Source organism: Hemicordylus capensis, chromosome 1, assembly GCF_027244095.1.
Source record: "Hemicordylus capensis ecotype Gifberg chromosome 1, rHemCap1.1.pri, whole genome shotgun sequence".
Classification (NCBI taxonomy): Eukaryota; Metazoa; Chordata; class Lepidosauria; order Squamata; family Cordylidae; genus Hemicordylus; species Hemicordylus capensis.
This window is the reverse complement of record NC_069657.1, coordinates 430,339,431-430,360,086: the sequence shown is the minus strand read 5'-3', so window position 1 is coordinate 430,360,086 and position 20,656 is coordinate 430,339,431. Positions and strand designations below refer to the sequence as shown.

Below are 20,656 nucleotides of genomic sequence, written 5' to 3'. Positions count from 1 at the left end.
GGGTGTGTGTGTCTGCGGAGGTTCCCCCTCCCCCCGCTGGCCTCCCTTATTCCAGGAATCAGCCGTTTGGCCACTCTCTGACTGGTTTTTTGCCCTTCCCCCCTCAGTGTGGTGGCCATTCTGGAGGCCACCGTGCAATAGGCCTCTGCGTGGCCTGGTCATGCCTGGAATAAGGGAGGCCAGCGGGGGGGGGGGGGGGACGACCTCCGCAGACTCCCCCACCACCTCAGACAACTCCCCTGGAGTGGGTAAGTATAAAAAAAAATTCACAAACCCCTGGGGGGCACAAGTGACATGCCTAGCACACGCAGGGGCATCGGATATTTCTACCTACTTTTGGTAAAGGTGGCAACAGGGTGGCAGGGAGGTACACTGCTGCCCAGGTGGACCTTTGAAACACGGAGCACCGACGGGGGAAAGCAGAGGAAGGGGTAAGTGCACCCTCTCCACCTAAAGCAGAACCACCCCTGCCTTTGAACCAGTGGAACTGCCCACCGTTTGAACCGGTTCAGAGGCCCATAAAAGGCCTCCGAACCAGTTCCGTGCACATCCCTAATGGAAATGTACTAAATAAATAAATAAATATTTCTCAGTCCTACATGGAAATGCCAGGGACTGAACCCAAGACCTTTTGCATGCAAAGAAAGATTCTTTCCCACTGAGCAAGGTTGACTCAGCCTTCCATCCTTCCGAGGTCGGTAAAATGAGAACCCAGAATGTTGGGGGGCAATATGCTAAATCATTGTAAACCGCTTAGAGAGCTCTGGCTATAGAGCGGTATATAAATGTAAGTGCTATTGCTATTGCTATGAGCCTTCCCCCAAGTGCTATGCAGGTAAAAGAGAAGTGGTGACTCCACTGAAGAGGAACAGAAGCAAAATAAATGGAAAACATGTAGTAAAGCAGCCAGCCACCAGTAGGATAACCAGGGCTGTGTTCGAGAGTTTGGAGGGGAGATTTCTTTATCTACTCCAGCGGCAGCGGAAGTGCACAGGTGCGGAGAGCACTGCTAATTAATATTGTCTGGGGACATGGAGTTAAAAGTTCTAAATAAAGTAGTTCATTTAGGAAATCCATTAAGGAGACAGATTAAGCCCAACATGTCTTGCTGCTAGATACTTACAAGAAGAGGGGAGGGAGAAGGATGAAGTCTCTCTCTCCAGGTGAGAGAATGAAACCTAGGACTATCAGTCTAACAAAGGAGAAGTAGAGCAGAGAAAGAGTAGTCAGAGAGGGAATGCCTTTACTGGCTGTCTCTACCCCTAATGCCTCTAGTGGTCAATAGGTTGCTGGTGCTAAGAGGAGATGGAATATAGGAACATAGGAAACTGCCATATACTGAGTCTGACCATTGGTCTATCTAGCTCAGTATTGCCTTCACAGACTGGCAGTAGCTTCTCCAAGGTTGCAGGCAGGAATCTCTCTCAGCCCTATCCTGGAGAAGCCAGGGAGGGAACTTGGAACCTTCTGCTCTTCCCAGAGCGGCTCCATCCCCGAGCGGCTCCATCCCCTGAGGGGGATATCTTACAGTAATCACACTTCTAGTCTCCCATTCATATGCAACCAGGGCAGACCCTGCTTAGCTAAGGGGACAAGTCATGCTTGCTACCACAAGACCAGCTCTCCTCTCAATGGAGATACCATCAGGAGCTGCATCTCCAACAGGATGAACCGCATGATCTTTCATGCCAGGCTCATTCATGTTCTTACTACCTACAATTATCTTAAAAACTGTTGTCATTCACCAGCCTGACATCAGTGCAGATTGTCACAAAAATGTGATATTTAAGAACCTGTCTTACCTAGACTCTGTGTGACATCAATCTTAGCTTATCTCTTATAGAATCAGAGGTTCTTTCCCCCTCTGCAGACTAGATGCTGATCTTTACTGAAGGAAGAGCTGTTAAACAGAATCAGCTTCGCAAAGCATGATGAAAAAATGCAGGTGTTAACAGCTGACTCTGGATAAAGTGTTTCAGCTGGGGTGCTGCCAGGGACTAGTGAGTTATTTAATTCACTGTTCTAATGAAGCTATTGACATCAGTGCTCTATATCTAGACTTTACAACAGCAAAAGCCCAGAGAAGACTGAAATACTATTTTTCATGTTCCCAGCTCTTCACTACGACTTCTGTTTTCAAAAGCTCTGTGGAGCGATTAGTAGAATTTACTACCTGTTGTATAAACGCCTTGTGAGATCTGGTATGGTGCAGTGGGTAAGGTGTTGGTCTTAAAGAGATCATAATTCGAACCTTAACTGAACCATGAATTCTTGGCTTCATAGTGCATTTGCAGCACAAATTGCTGGCGAATAGGCCTGTCTTTGGTTATTAGTCATGATGGATTTATTTATTTATTTATCTGATTTCTATACCGCCCATCCAAAAATGGCTCAGAACCTCCATACAGAGAGGCTGAATACTTCTAATTCCAGTTGCAGGGGTGGGGCAACAACAGGAAAGGGGTTAAGGGCTTCCAAGAGATATTTGGTTACAAAAGAACATATGAAGAACAATGCAGCCTCAACAGCATCACGGGTTTAGGTTAGAGGTGTGCACAAATCCGATTCTGTAACTGATTCAAGCTCAAATCGAACTGCAGAATCATTGAACTGATTCATTGAAAACAGCTCGCTTGGCTGGCTGTCCCATCTAATCAACCTCAAATCACTTCAATCGATTTGGGTGATTTGGGCACCATTGTGAGGCCCATTTTTCCAGGGAGAGCTGGAAAAACAGGCCTCAAAATGGCACAATTTTTCCAGGGAGAGCTTGTCTACCAATTGGGGTTGGCGGGTAAGCCAGCCCTCCGTTCAGCTGTATGCACTGACCCCAATTCGTAGACCAGCTCTCTCTGGGGAAACCTGGAAAAATGGGCCTCAAAATGGCGCTTGAATCACCCAAATCAATTTGGTTCTAATTGGGGGTGACTATTTTCTATCCCAAATCAGGCCTTTTATTTTGAGGGATATTTGATTCAAGATCGAATCACCGAATTGTTCCCAATTCAACCCAAGTCGATTCCAGGTTCAATCAAATTGCACATCTCTAGTTTAGGTATGCATGCAAAGTAGCAAGCCATGTTAATATTGTTGGTCTTCCCATTGATTTATGTAACTCTAAGAGAATTACTTTCTGTGTGTCATAAAATTAAGCAGAAACTACTCCGATAGTGTAACCTCTATTTAGCAATCAACATATAGGGAATCGTTTAGACAGGTTTGGCTCAGTCTGAGGACCAATGAAACTCTGGCACTTCTTTTGCCTTTGTATTTATTATTATTATTATTATTATTATTACATTTATATCCCGCTCTTCCTCCAAGGAGCCCAGAGCGGTGTACTACATACTTGAGTTTCTCTTTCACGACAACCCTGTGAAGTAGGTTAGGCTGAGAGAGAAGTGACTGGCCCAGAGTCACCCAGCTAGTTTCATGGCTGAATGGGGATTTGAACTCGGGTCTCCCCGGTCCTAGTCCAGCACTCTAACCACTACACCACTCTGGCTCTTATAGCTGGAAGCTCTCTAAGCGGTTTACAATGATTTTAGCATACTGCCCCCCAACATTCTGGGTACTCATTTTACCGACCTCGGAAGGATGGAAGGCTGAGTCAACCTTGAGCCCCTGGTCAGGATCGAACTTGTAACCTTCTGGTTACAGGGTGGCAGTTTTACCACTGCGCCACTAGGGGCTCGTTTTTTGCCTTCTTCTCCCTGATAATCCTATTGGCAGCTTGAGAAATGCTCTTTCTAAAAGAGAGAGAGAGAGAAAGAGACCTTCACTCCAGCTGAACTGTGGTTCTTTTATCTAATGAGTCCAGTCTTCAGCCATCATCAGTGGTCTGAAACAATTCATCATCAGTCTTACAAGCTTTATTACCTACTCCCATGAAACAGAACTTCTGATATGTGACATCAGCTATACATTAAACGATAATACAATGAAACTTTTGCTTGGTGGTTGGCTTATTTGAATAACAGTGGCTGAGATTGTTCGATTTTATTTTATTTATTCTTACATTTGTATCTTGCTCTTCCTGTTTCCCATATGGCCCACCAGATGACATGGGGAAGTCCACAAGCAGGAGATGAAGGCATGCCCTCTCTCCTGCTGTTCTTCCCCTCCAACTGGCATTCAGAGGCATGTTTCCTCTGAACCTGGAGAGAGCCTATAGCCATCAAGACTAGTAGCCATTGACAGACTTGTCCTTCATTAATTTGCCTAAGTTCCTCTTAAGGTCATCCAAGCTGGTGGTCATCACCACATCCCATGGCAGAGAATTCCAAAGATTAATTACAGACAGTATGAAAAAGTACTTCCTTTTGTGGCTGGCCACAGTGGGAAACAGGAGGCTGGGATTCAGTGGCCCTTTGGCCTGATCCAGCAGCACTGTTCATGCTGGCTTTAACCTTTGAAGCCCTAAATGGTTTGGGACCTGGGTACCTATGGATATGCTGCCCTGTATTTTTCAACAGTCATCAGAAGCCCTGCTGCAGGTACTCTTGCCATCAAGAGGTGTGGCAGGCATCTATGAGGAGCAGAGGCTTCTCAGTGGTGGCACTGGCATCTAGAATGTCCACCTGCAGGAGGCCCATTTGACACCCAAGTTAAAATCCTTCAGGCACTGGGCTAAGACATGGCATGCTTTGATTCGCTGTCTAAATAATTCCGTGACTACTTGGTAGTCACTTACAACCAATATTTTAATGGTAGCATTTTTCAAATGTGAGTAGTGTTCTGAGCACTGTGGCCTGTTTTTCCATATAGAAGTGTTTTATCTATTTGTGTCTGCAGATCATGCAAACTGAAGAGTCTTAGCTAAGCATAAAAATTGCTGGGATCAAGATGCTGGAATCCTCTGAAACACATATCCATGTTTTCATACTTTCTAGCCTTTGCCATCTTTCCAAAGGGAAGAAGGCTTATGAGCAGGGGCATAGCAAGGTTGTAGTGGGCCCAGAGACAAGATTTTAAAATGCGCCCCCCGCTCACTGAAGCTCAGCTCATGAAGTAAAGAAATCTTAAATAAGGCGGTATAGTCGTAACAATACACACACACACACACCTATGTGCCACAATAGAACATCATTCTAAATTATTTTTTGAAAGGTTTTGTAAATTGTGGACGATGCAAGTCATTTAATGGTACTAGAGAAAAACATGCTGTTCTGATAGCTCCAAGTCTTAACACTCACATCAGTTTTGGAGGATGAGTACAACGGAAGGAAGCCCAGGTGGGTGCGCGGCTGGTGGAGTCAGTCATGTGACTTGCCTCAAGGCAGTGGGCCCCCAGACAACTTCTCCCCTTGTCCTATTATAGTTATGCCCCTGCTTATGAGATCACCATGTCTGTGTGTCTCCTTCTAATAATGTTTGTGTTTACAGTCCAGTACAAACCAAGTTTACAGCACATGAGAGTGGGCCCTAGACGATTCCAACAGTGGTGTTATTTTTTGCTGATCCACCACTTTGTTTCAAGATGGTCGCCACAAAGTGTACACAATACGTCTTTGTAACCCATGTGCTGAAAGTCAGATACCGTGTTTCCCCGAAAATAAGACAGTGTCTTATATTAATTTTAGCCCCAAAAATGCACTAGGGCAATTAGTGGTATATCAGAAATTACTGCTAGGTCTTACTTTCGGGGTATGTCTTATTTTCGGGGAAACAGGGTAGAAACCAAATTCACAGCACATGGGAGTGGGTCCTAGATAAGAGTCACCATGTTAAGAGAAACAAAGTAAGCTCCATTAATTCTATTTAGATTAACTTGGGGTTTTGGGTGGGTTTTTGAGTGTTTTTGTTTTGTTTTGTTTTTGGTATATTTAACTTTCCATAGAGCTGGGTAGGCCACAAAGGGATCACTGTTGTTTACCTCGGTTGTTTCTATTTACACACAAACTGCCATGCTCATTTGTGGATTGTGGATAATGATAACAAAGATCTGGAAATAACTAAATAAATAGAATAAACAAGAAGGGCTTCAAAAAAATAAAAGGATTGTTGGCTACTATGCATGTAAAGTAGCCTAATAGAGCTGGGAGGGAGGGGAGGGAGAAAGAGACCATGAAAGAAACTCTTTCTAACCACCCTGCTCAATGCTGGCAAGTATAACCTATGCCCTCCCAAAGCCGTTCATTTTCTTTGCCTTCAGAGACATTCTTGTTTTGAAAAAGGGCAGAAAATGTCAGCCTTTATTTTTGTTCTTTATTTGTATGCATTTGTATTTAAGGCCAGCACATTCTAGATGAAGAAGGTTAACTTCAGCTGTGCTCAGAGGACAGAATAAGTTCAATGAACTCAGCTTTGTAGGATTGGCCCCTCCATGAGGAGCACTGAAGCAACTGCCTCAGATAGTGAATTTTAGGGGGTGCAGAGGGGTGACCTCATATACGCCTGCTAAGCCAAATACTGGCTACCACTGGCACCAAATAACTCCTCCCTCATGCCAAATACTAGCTGGGTGTCCCTGTCAATTCTTCTTCTGGGGGTGGAGAAGAGGAAGAGAAGAGGGTGGTGGGAGGGGATGTTTTAGCCCACCTTCTCCTCTCCTTGGCTCCCTCTTCCACTCCATCCCCACAGGAGAAGGAAGAGGTGGGATGGACAGCCAATATTTGCTGTAGCACTTAGCAACGGCAGCAGCACAGGAGTGGACTGCTGCAGCATTTAGTGGGACACTGGAAGAGCATTTAGTGCCAATGCCTTGAAGAAGTTGGGCCATCGCCACGGCCTTGATTAAATCTGAAACACCATTTTATTTATTTGGTTATTTCTTTATTTATTCATTCATTCATTCAGTTTATAAACTGCCCTTCCTAAAGTGGCTCAGGGTGGTTTACATTAAAATAAAAAAACAAATAATAGAATTAAAATAAAATAAAAACATTTAAACCAGATTAAAATTAAAATTAAAACTAGATGATGTTAAAAGCCAGGCTAAAAAGATGGGTCTTTAAGGCTCTCCCGAAGGCCTCCAAGGAAGATAATCCTCTCATATCCACGGGGAGCATGTTCCACAACCCAGGGGCAAAATGTGAGAAGGGCCTGATCCCAGGTTGATGAACTGGATGAACTGGTGGCACCCAAAGACGGACCACTCCTGATGATTTTAAGAAGCGGTGGGGATCTTGTAGAGAAAGGCGCTGTCTCAGGTAACCCGGCCCTAAGCCATTTAGGGCTTTCAAGATAATAACCAGCACTTTGTACTGTGCCCAGAAACATATAAGGAGTCAGTGGAAGTCTTTAAGGACAGGCATAATGTGGTCTCTCTGGGATACCCCAGATACCAATCTGGCTGCTGCATTTTGAACTAACTGAAGTTTCCGAACTACGTACAAAGACAGCCCTACATAGAGCGTATTGCAGTAGTCCAACCTGGAGGTTACCTGCTGGTTTACCAGTGTTTTCAGGTCATTCTCCTCAAGGAATGGGTGGAGTTGTCGAGTCAATCATAGCTGGTAAAAAGCACTCCTGGCCACAGCCTCAACTAGAGACACCAGGGTGAGATCCAGGTCCAAGAGCATTCCCAAGCTACAAGCCTGTTCTTTCTAGGGGACTGTAGCCTCATCCAGAACAGGAATTTCTATCCCATCTTGCAGACTGCAACCCCCAACAATGAACACCTCCAACTTGCTTGGATTCTGCCTCAGTTTATTATCTCTCATCCATCCCATTACTGCCCATAGGCAGGCATTTAAGGGGCTAATGCTATTTCCTGATATTGATGACAAGGAAATTTGGGTATCATCAGCATATTTATAACACCCAGCACCAAATCCTCTGATGACCTCACCCAGCAGTTTCATGTAATGTTAAAAAGCATTGGTGACAGAATGGAGCCCTAAGGGACTCCATATAGCAGCTCCCGTTTTGAAGAGCAACTATTACCAAGTGCCACCATCTGAAATCTACCTGAGACATAGAAGAGCAACCATCGTGAAACAGTGCCTTCTATCCCCAAATCTTTCGGGCGATCCAAAAGGATATCATGGTCGATGTTACTGAAAGCCACCGAGAGAGCCAAAAAAACAAGCAGAGTCACACTCCCTCTGTCAATTCCCTGGCAAAAGTCATCTATCAGGCTGACCAAGGCTCTTTCAACCCTATAGCCAAGCCGAAAGCCAGTTTGAAATGGGTCAAGATAATCAGTTTCCTCCAAGACTGCTTGGAGCTGGTCAGCCACCACATTCACAATCATCTTGCCCAACCATGGGAGGCTGGAGGCTGGCCTATAATTATTTATCACCAGGGGATCCAAAGTGGGCTTCTTCAGAAGAGGTTTAACCACTGCCTTCTTCAAACAAGGTGGCATCCTGCCCTACCTCAGTGAAGTATTAATGAGATCAACTAGGCCAGCTCCAACAACCACTCTGCAAGATGAAATCAGCCGTGTTGGGAAAGGATCCAAACAGGTGGTAGGCCTTACTGCTCCAAGCAGTTTGTCCACATCCTCAGGAGTCACATAATGGAAACTGATCCAATCATTATTGCAAGAGGGATTGCTGGACACCTCCCTAACTGGCTCTGCAGAAATATTGGACTCCAGATCTGCCCGAATGTGAGAGATTTTATCTGCAAAAAACTCACTGAACTCACTCAGCAGTGAGAAATTGTTTCTGGAAACAGATTTGAAATAGAGGAGGCTTGAGTTAAGCCCCTAACAATCTGGAACAGCTCTGCTGGACGAGAACTTCTAGACGCAATATGCACAGAATAAAATTGCTTCCTTGCTGCACATATTGCCACAGCATAGGCCTTCAAATTGGCTCTATGCTGTGTCTTATTGAATTCAAGATGAGTCCTCCCCTATTAGAGCTCCCGTCATTGACCTTGCCACTTCAGCTCCTGTAGCTCTTCTGTATACCATGGAACTAATTTTGAAGCAGGTCGCTTAGGAGCAATCATGTCTACTGTTCACTACTGATCCCTGTTCCAGGTATCACCAGGGCATCGACAGAATCATCAGCCGAACCAACTCCAAAACCATCCAAGGGCCTTTGGAATCCTACTGGATTCAACAGCCTTCTCAGGCAGACCATTCTAATAGGTCAACCACCCCTGCAGTGGTCAGATGTGATTGTGAGACCAACCTTAACCAGGAAGTGGTCTGTCCATGACAATGGTGAAACTATAGGAGACCCCACCCACAGAACACCCCTCTGATCTGAGCAAAAGACCAAATCCAGCAACATAAAATACATACATATGACCAGTAACATACATAAGTCCTAGGACTACTTGAGACACACCCCAAAATGAACTCCTGAACAGCACCAGGCAAGCCAGTCCCAAAGTGGACATTGTAATCACCCAGCACCAAAAGCCTGGGCAACTCCAACACCAACTCAGTGATCAGCTCCTTCAGCTCAGTTAGGGAGTCTGTTAGGCAGCAGGGTGGATGGTACACCAACAGAATGCCCAGTCTATCCCGAGTCCCCAACCTAAAGTACACACATTCAATATAAGTCAATTCTCTCACAGGGATCCTGGTAAGGGAGATGTTATTCTTATGGACCACAGCCACTTCACCCCCACCACCCACTTCCCCATACCTACTCAGCAACAGAGTACCCTGGGGGAAGAAGTTGGCCCACACAGGACCACTAGCCTCCCACAACCAATTCTCAAACCAGGTCAGCTTCTTCATCCACAATCAAGTATTGGATTATTTTGATCTTATTTTGAACCGACATGGCATTACAAAGGAGCATGGTTAGGTTCAGTGCGGAATTGGAACTAATCCCTGAAGCCTGACAAGGCAGCCGGAAGGGAAAGCAGTAATTAAATTACTGGACTCCTTTCCCCTGTAACGGCATGCTGGCCTGCCAACACCTGATCCTCTGTTCCCCACCACTACTGAAATAGCTGCCCCAATCTCATCGAACATGCCCCCTACTCCATCATTAACAAGACAGCCCAGACACATCTCTGTGAGCAGCCTGGCACAAGCCACTAAAAAACAAACAACAACAACAACAACAACAAACTAAACAAAAAACCAAAACTATAACTGGAGGACCTTGAGCATAACTTCCCCTCAGACCTCAGTCCCACACCAAAGACCAGCCCCATTTGGTGTCTAGCTTTGGAAGCTGCCTACCAGCACTCACACCAGCAGCTGCGCCCCTGGCTTGCCTCAGTCCTTTGAAGCCAAACTCCCCAGACCCCACCTCTCACATGGAGCCCAGCTGGTGAAACTGGCCCTCACAGCTACATCTCATCAGGGCAATCAGGACAGTGGTTCAAGCTGGCAGAAGGAATTCCAACAGCAGGTCTTCTCTACTGGTCAAGGCCAAAGGGTCAAGCTGGCAGAAGGAATGAGTCAATGACATCATCAACTTACATTGGTACACCATGCCTCAGGCTAGGTCCAGAAAGTAGAGTTCTAGAAAGATAAAATGTTGAGGCCTAGAGGATGGAGCCCTGAGGATGAAGGAGTGGGATCCAGCACATGAGGGAACAGTGCAGAATTGTTGAGCCTAACTTGTCAGGCAGTGGCATTCAGAGGGGCCAAGGGATAGAACTGGATAGATCAGGGAATGATACCCAGTGGTGAAGGAGTAAAGGCCACTGAAAATCCTCCCTTCATCGAAGGTGAAAGGTGACTGAACATACTTAAAAACTCCCCTGCCACCATTATGAGGCCTACCACTGGTTTGTTCAATCCTTGTCCCTCTTGGTTGATTGCATCTAACTAGCGAGAGTGACCAGCTGGGTCCAGAAGGTGGTTAATGCCACACTACAAGAGTGAGTGGTTCCAGCCTCCTTCAAAGAATCTGTACTTAAGAAGCCCTTCTTGGATCCAAATTATGACTGAAGTGGTGACTGGGAAAAGGGCTTTTTTAGTAGTGGTGCCCCGTCTGTGGAATATCTTCCCTACACAAATGCATGCAGCACCAACCTTGTTATGTTTTAGATGACAGAAACCTTTTGATTCCCCAAGGTTTTAGTGGGTGATAGTTCTATTGCTTTTTCTCCACCTGATTTTTACTGGAATTTTGACTGCTCTAACTGGAAGATGCTGCTTTATAAATCTGTGTATTTTTTCTGTTTTAACTAATGACTCATTATAAACTACTTTGGATACTTGCAATAGAAAAGCAGCACATAAACATCTTAAACAAGCAAATATAAGTCATTGAAATATGATTGTCAGAATTCACTGGTGTATGTGTGAAAGATCATGGGGAGATAGATATAGATGATTCACAAGAATCATCGGCAAGTGATAGCAGCACTGGTATGAATGTAGACATTCACTATTTTTTAAACTTGTTTATATATCTGTTTATATTCTGTATTTCAGATCAGCAATAGAAAAAACTTATATCCAATGCTTATTTTGGTTGTTTTTCAAATCAACATTTCACAGGTCATCGTGTTATTAAGAAATTAAAGTGTGTGTGAAGTAAAAGCTGGGTATGTGGTTAGGTAGAAAGGAAAAATGTGCTATTCTGTAATATTTGAGAAGCAGCAGGTGCTTGAGTAATTAAAGGAAGGGTTGTAATACACACTCACATGGGAGAAGGGCTCAGGTTGCCAAGGCATAAGCGGTACACAGTCCAGCTCACTGACATCACACTCTATAAAAGGGTCAGGAGGAATCAATAGCCAATAGGATTGTCCCATGGAAATTATATTCTGTTCATGTGTTAATCTAGGGCTGTGAGCAGCACCTATCTAATCTTGCTTTCCTTGTCTCCTCTCCTGGCCAAGACTGGCTCACAGGATCAATTCACGCAATCATTTTCTATGTGGTCCATGAGAAAACCTTAATGTTTGCATAGTAGCATGGTCTCGTGCAAGTGCCTTCCATGTGTTAGATCACAAGATCACTAGAAAGCAACACCCAATCCAGGGTGATGCAATACATTGTATTTATTTATTTAAAAGATTCTGTCCTACCTTCTCTAATACACCAGGTATTTTACAACCATTAAAACATGTATCAAACACCACGACAATCAGTAAACATCTTGTTCAACATCAAAACATATACTTTACCCAAGAATTGAACTCAAAAGACCAAGGATGAAGGCAAATGTAACTTTTTAATGGAGGTCACAGCTGGTCCTTCACCTACAGTATGATTCAAGGTTTGCAACTTGCATTCCAGCCGAATACTCCAGCAAGTTTAATGCTGGGTGAATTGCCTGTTTGCCCCCTCCCCACAGGCATAAACTCATTCACTCTTCTCTCTATTTAAAACTATCACAAAAACAGCAGCTACTGTGTTGGGTCTGAGAGGTGTGTTGGTGAAGGAATAGGTGCTAGCCAATAGGCATCCTTTACAGCCAGCTTTTAGATAGTTCAAACTGAACCATTCTGAAACATATAAAGGTCATTCACACAACCGCTCGGGCTGGGGAGAAGGCAGGATTCTATCTACCTCCCCCCATATGACCCCTTCCGCTCCTGGGCTCTACTGCATCACACACCCATATGATCGGCACTATGGTGAGTGGCACGGCGATCCAGAGGCAGGAGGGAGGACACCTGGCCAGCAGGAATTCCACAAAGCACTGCACGAGTAGCATGGTGCATTGGGGAATTTCCTGCTGCTGGGTCACTCCTTCCCCCAGCTCCAGAATCTCGATGGATGCCCACAGCCTGAAACAAGATGTCAGCATATTAGCACCCACACGAACCAGGTGTGCGGTAGGAGGCACACATGCACCGTCCTATCTCACATTTAGCCTGGGTACAGGAGCAAGGCTACTTGGCAGAGGAACACCGGGATCAGAAGCGATCCTGGTGGTTCTCACAACTAGAACTGACCTACCTGGGTAGGGCTGGTTATGAGAATGACCCCACAGAATAGGTTTTTCAGAGTTATCCTTGGGTCAGAAAATGATGCATTTGTAGTACTGAATACAACAATAATATTTTCAAAATATTCAAAATACGTCTGTCTTAATCTAAACTGAGTTCCACAAACTCCCTCTCAAAACTGAAAACCTGATTTAAAAATGCATGATTTGCATTGTTTCTTACAAGTTTGCAGACCCCTGCAGTCTTCCACAGGCAAAGAATTCCACAATGTTGGGACCACTACAGAAAAGGTCCTGCACTCTCCTTATACCTATCTTACTTCTGAGACAGAGTGGGGATAAATCAAGACCTCTCAAGCTGTCCTTAATGGGCAAAGAGAGGGGGATCCTATGGAAGCATACATCATTTTAAAGAACATAAAGAACTATCTAATACCCAGTTCAGATCAAGGACTCGCTGGCAGCAGTTTTTCAAACTCTGCTACCTGAGATCTTTTAGCTGGAGGTCATAGGAACACAGGAAACTGCCATATACTGAGTTAGATCATTGGGCCATCTAGCTCAGTATTGTCTACACAGACTGGCAGTGGCTTCTCCAAGGTTGCAGGCAGGAATCCCTCTCAGCCCTATCTTGGAGGTTCTAGGGAGGGAACTTGGAACCTTCTGCTCTTCCCAGAGCAGCTCCATCCCCGAGGGAAATATCTTACAGTGCTCACACTTCAAGTCTCCCATTCATATAGTGAAGGTGGAACCCTGCTTAGCTAAGGGGACAAGTCATGCTTGCTACCATAAGACCAGCTTTCCTCTCTCCAATCTGCAGTCCTGCAGATTGCACCTCACATCCTACACATATGAAGAATACACCTTAATGGAGCTGGATCATCTCTCAGATGTTCTTATTGGTTCTCAGTGCCAAAACAAAAAAACAAAAACAAAAAGACAACCACCCTACTTACTCCCAAACTCTTTAGGTTTGTTTATACTGTGAGACCTGGAATATATTCCTAACAAAATTTACCTAAAGCAGTCTGGATACTCTGCGAGGGCCATGTTGATAACATCCAAAGCAGGTTGATAGTGCTTTTGGGCTGAAAAAAGGAGGGCCAGCAAATGGAGAGAATTCATATGATCCTTGCACAGTTTCAGAGCTTCTTGAAGGTGTTCTATCGCATCACAAATCTGGAAAATAAAAATAGTTCACCTCACTTAATTGTACTCTCAGTTCATCAATTCAAAATTTGTTTTGTCCACTAACTATCGCAGCCCCCACCCACCAAAGCTGAAACAACAGCAAAAACAGAATCAATAAGACAACAAAGAATAAAACCAACCCAACTACAAAGCAGAAACCTTTAAAAGTCATCTTATAGATAGACATTATACATCCTATTTAAAAAGACATTAGTAATCCTGGTCGTATTTAATAATGCTCAGCACAGGGGTCCAATTTACAATCGGAGACACAAAATAAACTTGCTGCTTCTTTGCCAGAAGCAAGGTGAAGACAGCTACAATTCAAGTTGTCTCTTTTGTCTTCACTAGTGGGCAGATATTCTGTTTTTTGCAGATTACTGTTAGACCAGTGTTCAAAGATGTTTCAATAAGATCTTACAACAGGAAGAGCTTCCAACAAGGATCTGCGAAGAATCCCATTCAGCACTTTTTAAGAGGTAACCCTAGATATATATGCAGTTTTAAGATATGTTTCTTTGGTGATCTGTGCCAGTTTCCTGGATGTAGTAATTCTGATGCAGCAGCTTTGCTGAAGCTGAGCAGGTGTGGCTCTGAGCAATTTCTGGATGGAAGACTGTCTGAGAACCCTTTACATGCTACCTGGAGTCCCCTGAGGGAAGGTAAGAGTGATATATATGTAAGAAATAAGATCTGCAAGGGGAAAAGATAGTAAACAAATCCTGGCATTTTGAGCATTATTAGGGCCATGCAGGATCAGACCAAAGGTTCATCTAACCTAGTAATCTGTTTCGGACAGTGGCCAGCCATATGTTTCTGGGACACTTACAAGCCAGCATGAAGGAAACGGACCCCAGACAGCAAGTTCTTCCTCAGTCCAAATCAAGGTGTTGGAAGCAAAGAGAAGCCACCAACCATTCATAACAGTGTCAGGGCTGCGTTCTGACTTACTGCACATCATATGGACCACTGCATTTTTAGATGGTGCATGAATATGTCCCAGGAAGCACCATTACAGAAGAGGCATTCCCTCGTGGGTAAAAGTGAAGGGGAATGTGTCTTCTAAGATGGTGCCCATCTGCTAAAGTCTTCATAGGTACTTAAGTTGAAACAATTAAAATCTAATATTAAAACAATTAGCTTGTCAACATGCAGATGCCTCAGACCTTGTTAGCCTACTTTGCAGGTTTATGAGATCACCCGGCATTGTGTGTGTATTCGTTTGTCCATGTCCCTGCCACCCACCACATCAACTTTGCAATACATGGACCAATATGAACCAAATCGGGTACAGTTGTAAGGACATATAGGGACACCTCAATGGCGTAGTTTGTGATGATGTCATCTGCCCTGATCGAAGATGGTGGATGTGTAAACTTTTCAGGTGCAACGGCTAGCTTGTGAACCACCTAATTGATTTGAACCAAATTTGCTACAGCTGTAGGGACACATAGAGATGCCCAAATGGTGTGGTGTGTGATGATGTCATCCACTCCAATTCAAGATGGGGGCCACGTGAACATCTGAGGTGCAAGCAGACTAATTTGTGGGCTGTCTAACCAATTTAAACTAAATTAGGTACAGTTGCAGTGAGTGGCACACAGGGACACCTCAATGGCATGGTTTGTGATGATGTCATCCACACCAATTCAAGATGGCGGACGCATAAACCACGTGAACTCCTGCTAACTTGGCAAAGAGACAACTTTTAACATGGTGATTCTCTTTATTTAGCAATAAAAGGAGAGTAAGTGGAGTAAGGGAGAGTAAGTGGCCCCATCCACCCCCAGCACAGTACCTCCAGTGACTGTTGCTGGTGTCTATCTTGTTTCTTTTTAGATTGTGAGCCCTTCGGGAGAAAGGGATCCATCTTATTTATTTAATATTTCTCTATGTAAACCACCCTGAGTCATTTTTGGAAGGGCGGTATAGAAATCGAATAAATAAACAAATAGACAAAATCGAACAAACAAACAAACATCTCAGGTGCAAGCGGGCTAATTTGTGGACTGCCTAACCCATTTGAACCAAATTGGGTTCAGTTGCAGTGAGTGACACACAGGGACACCTCAATGGCATAGTTTCTGATGATGTCATCCACACCGATTCAAGATGGTGGATGCATAAACTTTTGAAGTGCAAGTGGGCTAACTTGTGAACCGCTTAACCAATTTGAACCAAATTTGATTCAGCTGTAGGGACATATAGAGACACCTCAATGGCCTAGATTGTGACGATGTCATCTACCACAATTCAAGATCGCGGACATGTAAACTTTTGAGGTGCAAGTGCACTAATTTGAGGACTGTCTAACTGATTTGAACCAAATTTGAACCAAACATGAACATTTGTGGACCTCGTTTTGAACCAAATTTAGTCCAGTTGTAGAGACAGTGAAAGGAAAGTAGGCTGATTAGTTCTTACTAGAACAACTTGTTGTTATTTTAATTGAGCTTGTACTTTGCATTTGATGTGATCCACCTTAGGGGCCCTTTGGCTGAAAGCTAGCATACACATTTTAAACAAAATATAATGAAATAAATACTCTTATAAATATTTATAAATTGCTCAATTTATTGGAAATGTCTTTTTAGTTGATTTTTGAGATTTTCAATCAGCAGATGGACGTCCCCAGATGATCTCATTAGGCGGTGAGGATCATAACAAGGAAGGCATTCTCTTAAATACTCTGGACCTAAGCTGTATAGGGCTTTATAGATTATAAATAGCACTTTGTATTTTGCCTGGAAACATATGGGTAGCCAGTGTAGTTCTTTTAGTATAGGAGTAATGTGATCTCTTTGAGATGACCCAGAGACCAACCTGGTTGCCACATTTTGCACCAATTGCAGATTCCAGACTACGTACAGAGGCAGCCCCCACATAGAACACATTATAGTTATCCGGTTTGGAGGTTACCAGAATCAGCAGAATCTGACAGAAAGCATTTCTGGCCACTGCCTCAACCTGAGACACCAGAGAGGGGTTTGGATCCAGAAGCACTCCCAGACTGCATACCTGTTCCTTCTTGAGAAGTGTGATCCTATCAAGGACAGGCAGATTGAAGTTGTCTCCTGAGTTCTGACCCCACACAATAAGTAACTCCATCTTATTTGGATTCAGTCTAGGTTTATGTCCAGCGGGAGACCCTGCCGGCCTTACCAGCTCTGGCGTTCCCTCGGCAGCCAAGGCCAGAGAGGCCACAGGCGGGGCAGGCGGCCAGGCAGTGCAGCCTGATGGGTGGGGGGCCGAGATGTTGCAAGACCAAGGACCCGGGCTAGAGGGGATGAGGGAAGGGCAGGGGCGAGTGAGGGAGGACGCAGTAGCAGACAGAGGCAAAGCTGAGGGGGATAAGGGTGAGAGCAGCCTGATATGGCAGGTCGGAGGTCCAATCTGTGGGGGTGTGGGATGCATCAGTTGTCAGGAGGGATTTAAGGCAGGCCCAGCCAGTGATGAGGGGCACTTGGAGGGCGAGTGGTGGAGGCCTCTGAAGAGAGACTGCCAGACCCAAGGAGCCTGGAGGAGGAGGACTCGGGTGAACCAAACCCCTCCCCTCAAAAACTTTGCGGCCCTGCCTGGGGGAGGTGAGAGGGAGAAGTAAAACAAGAGAATAGCCGTGGGGAGACCAGGGTCGTGACAGTTTATCATCCCTCATCCAGCCCATCACTGCCTCCAGGCAAGCATTTAAGGAGATTTTTTTTATTTATACACACACACACACACACACACACACACACACACCCCACCCAAAACATATGTCTCTAGGCGTCTCCAGGCCAAAACGTCTCTGGGCCAAAACTTACATCTCTTTTCTCGATGATGCTGACATGGAGAAATAGATTTGGGTGTCATCAGCATACTGATAACACCTTGCACCAAATCTCCTGATGATCTCTCCTAGTGGTTTCATGTATATGTTAAAAAGCATTGGAGACAATATGGAGCCTTGTTTTGAAGAGCAACAGTCTCCAAAGCAACACCATCTGGAATCTGCCCAAGAGGCAGGAACAGAACCACTGCAAAGCAGTGCCTCCCACTCCCAACACCCTCAAACAGTTCAGAAGGATACCTTAGCCAATGGTATCGCAAGCTGCCAAGCAATCCAAAAGGACCAAAAGAGTCACACTCCCTCTGTCAATTCCTAATAGGAGATCATCCATCAGGCTGACCATAACCACTACTACTACTATTACTACTACTGCTACTATGAATATTTATATACTGCTTTTCAACAAAAGGTTCTCAAAGCGGTTTACATAGATAGGACTGGTTCATACAATTGATGTAGTGTGGGTTTAACAGGAAGCCCAGATTGTTGAGGTACACATGCTCTCGCAGAGTGTGCCGTGTGAACTGGGTGGGGGGCAGAACCCCAATTAGCAACGCATGAAGCCCACATCATTAATCTAGCGTCAGAAGTGGACCTGTTGATGTGGGCTGGATGTGGGTTTGGCACAGTGCCAATTGAAGTGTCCACTTCAGATCCTAGATTAATGATGTAGGCTTGATTTGGGTTTGGCACAATGCCAACTGGGGTTCCAGGAGTTTTTCTGGAGTTCACACGACATGCTCTATGGGAGCAAGCTCTCCTGCAAGCTACGATGATTTGGGCTTCTCATAAACTCACACTACATCAATCATGTAAACCGGCCATAGAAAAATAAATGATAAATAAATAAGATGGTTTCCTGTTCTCAAAGGGCTCACGATCTAAAAAGAAACATAAGGTAGACACCAGCAACAACCACTGGAAGGATGCTGTGCTTGGAAAGGAACAGTTGCACTCCTTCTGCTAAATGGAAGAAAATCACCACTTTGAAAGCTGCCTCTTTGCTCAGTTAGCAGCAGACAATGGTCTGCTGATACTATACAGCTGGTGATGTTAAGTGGGATCTAGCCCTGTCCCATGACTGGTTGGGAGACTGCCTGTGAAGCATACATGAGCTGCTTTCAGCTCCTTTGAGGAAAAGCAACATATGAATATAGCCACCAAATACATTCTTTGAATCAAGTGCAAGGTGATGGATGTGTCAAAAGTAAGTTGTAGCATGACTGAGATTCCACTTTTGGCAACAAGGAGAACCAGTTTTGTGAGCTACGAAGCAACAAGCAGTCCTTATGGGACTCTCTGTAGCAGAATGTCTTTAGAATCAAGTTTCCAGATGGTGGAAGCCTTGACATCTATAATGAATACGAATCCATCTTCAGGGCTATGTGGCCTGACATTCTATCTTGCTGCTGCCTAAAGAAAATTCTCCAAGGAAATCTCCCCCCTTTGTTATTGATAGCAGATCTTAAAACAGATGACTTGAGTCACCTTAAAGATGATCTTCTAGGAGGGCAGGAGGGCTTTGATTTGCTCAAAGGTGCTCTATGGGAGTAAAGCAGTAGAGAAGGGAGCCATTTAGGTTAAAGAACTCATGGTTATGGATTGGACATTAACAGGCTTAGTTTCTTTTTCCTACACATAAGTGCTTTTTGCAGAAAAAAGGTTAATGTGTGAAATGGCCCTTCAAGTGAGTGGAGAACAATGGAAGTTAAAATACAGATGCACAAGGACACTACAGCAACAAGGGGTTTTGTTGTTGGGGTTTGTGTGTGTGTGTGGGGGGGGGGGTGTTTGCCGTCATGAGAGTTACAAGATCTTCTGCAGTGTAATATTATAAAGGATTACTCAGAAGCAGGGCCTACTGCATTCAATGGGATTTATTTCTATGTAAGTGCATAAAGGGCTGCAACCTTAGAGTTTAAGAACTGTTGTGCTAGATTGGACCAAAGTCCATCTAGTCCAATATTGCCAAATGCCTCTGAAAAGCATATAAGGAGGCACAAAGGGTGGGCGGCCGAGATAACAGCCTCCCCTGGTTTTTCTGCAGTATCTGATACTCATGGAGCACTGCCTCTAAATGTGGATGCTTCATCTAGTGCTAGCTAATAGCCATAGTTCCAGGGGCGGCCTCTCTGTGAGGCAAGGTGAGGTGGTCACCTCGGGCTGTATTCAGGCACCAGTGAGGCATCAAGATGCCCTCCTTACCCCCACCCACCCTTTTAAAAAAAGGAGGGGAAGAGGGTGTCCACAAGAAAAGGTAGCATCTGGCACACTGGGCTCAAGTGCGCAGACGTCTTAAGCCACCACTGCATACCTATTAACCACTGGCAGACCTATCCTTCATGAACATGTGCAATAATTTTTTAAAATCTATCTAAGCTAGCGGCCATCACAAAGAGTCACACCAATCTGTGGCCCTAATAGTTTACTACTTGGGTCAGCTATGCTCAGAGCTGTGGTCTGCTGGATCTATCCCCAGCAATGCCTGAGAGGTTGCCTTTTCTTTTTCTCCTGGCAGGGCACAGATGAACTATGTGCAAAGATTCAACCAATGCACAATTCCCCCAGGACAGAGATGCAGTTATGTAAAGTGCAGCATACAAGGGGTTGGGATCAGTGTTCCCTCTAACAGGGACTCCCAGATGTTGTTGACTACATCTCCCATAATCCCCAGCCAAAAGCCATTACAGCTGGGGATGCTGGTAGTTGTAGTCAACATCATCTGGGAATCCCTGTTAGAGGGAACACTGGTTGGGACATAGTTCAGGGGTAGAGCATCTGCCTTGCATGCAGAACGTCCCACGTTCAATCCCTGGCATTTCCAGGTAGGGCTGGGAAAGTCTCCTGCCTGAAACCTTGGAGAAAC

The 20,656-nt window shown here is 44.8% G+C and overlaps 1 protein-coding gene across 5 annotated transcripts in view; it reads right to left on the bottom strand.

Moving 5' to 3' along the window:
* TTC7A (tetratricopeptide repeat domain 7A) overlaps nucleotides 1–20,656 on the bottom strand; it is a 291,532-nt gene that overhangs the window by 123,811 nt on the left and 147,065 nt on the right. For all 5 annotated transcript variants that reach the window (XM_053312732.1, XM_053312747.1, XM_053312738.1 and 2 more), the window contains one exon: nucleotides 13,789–13,949. In XM_053312732.1, the coding sequence (XP_053168707.1) occupies nucleotides 13,789–13,949 (161 nt within the window). The remainder of the gene's footprint in view (nucleotides 1–13,788; nucleotides 13,950–20,656) is intronic.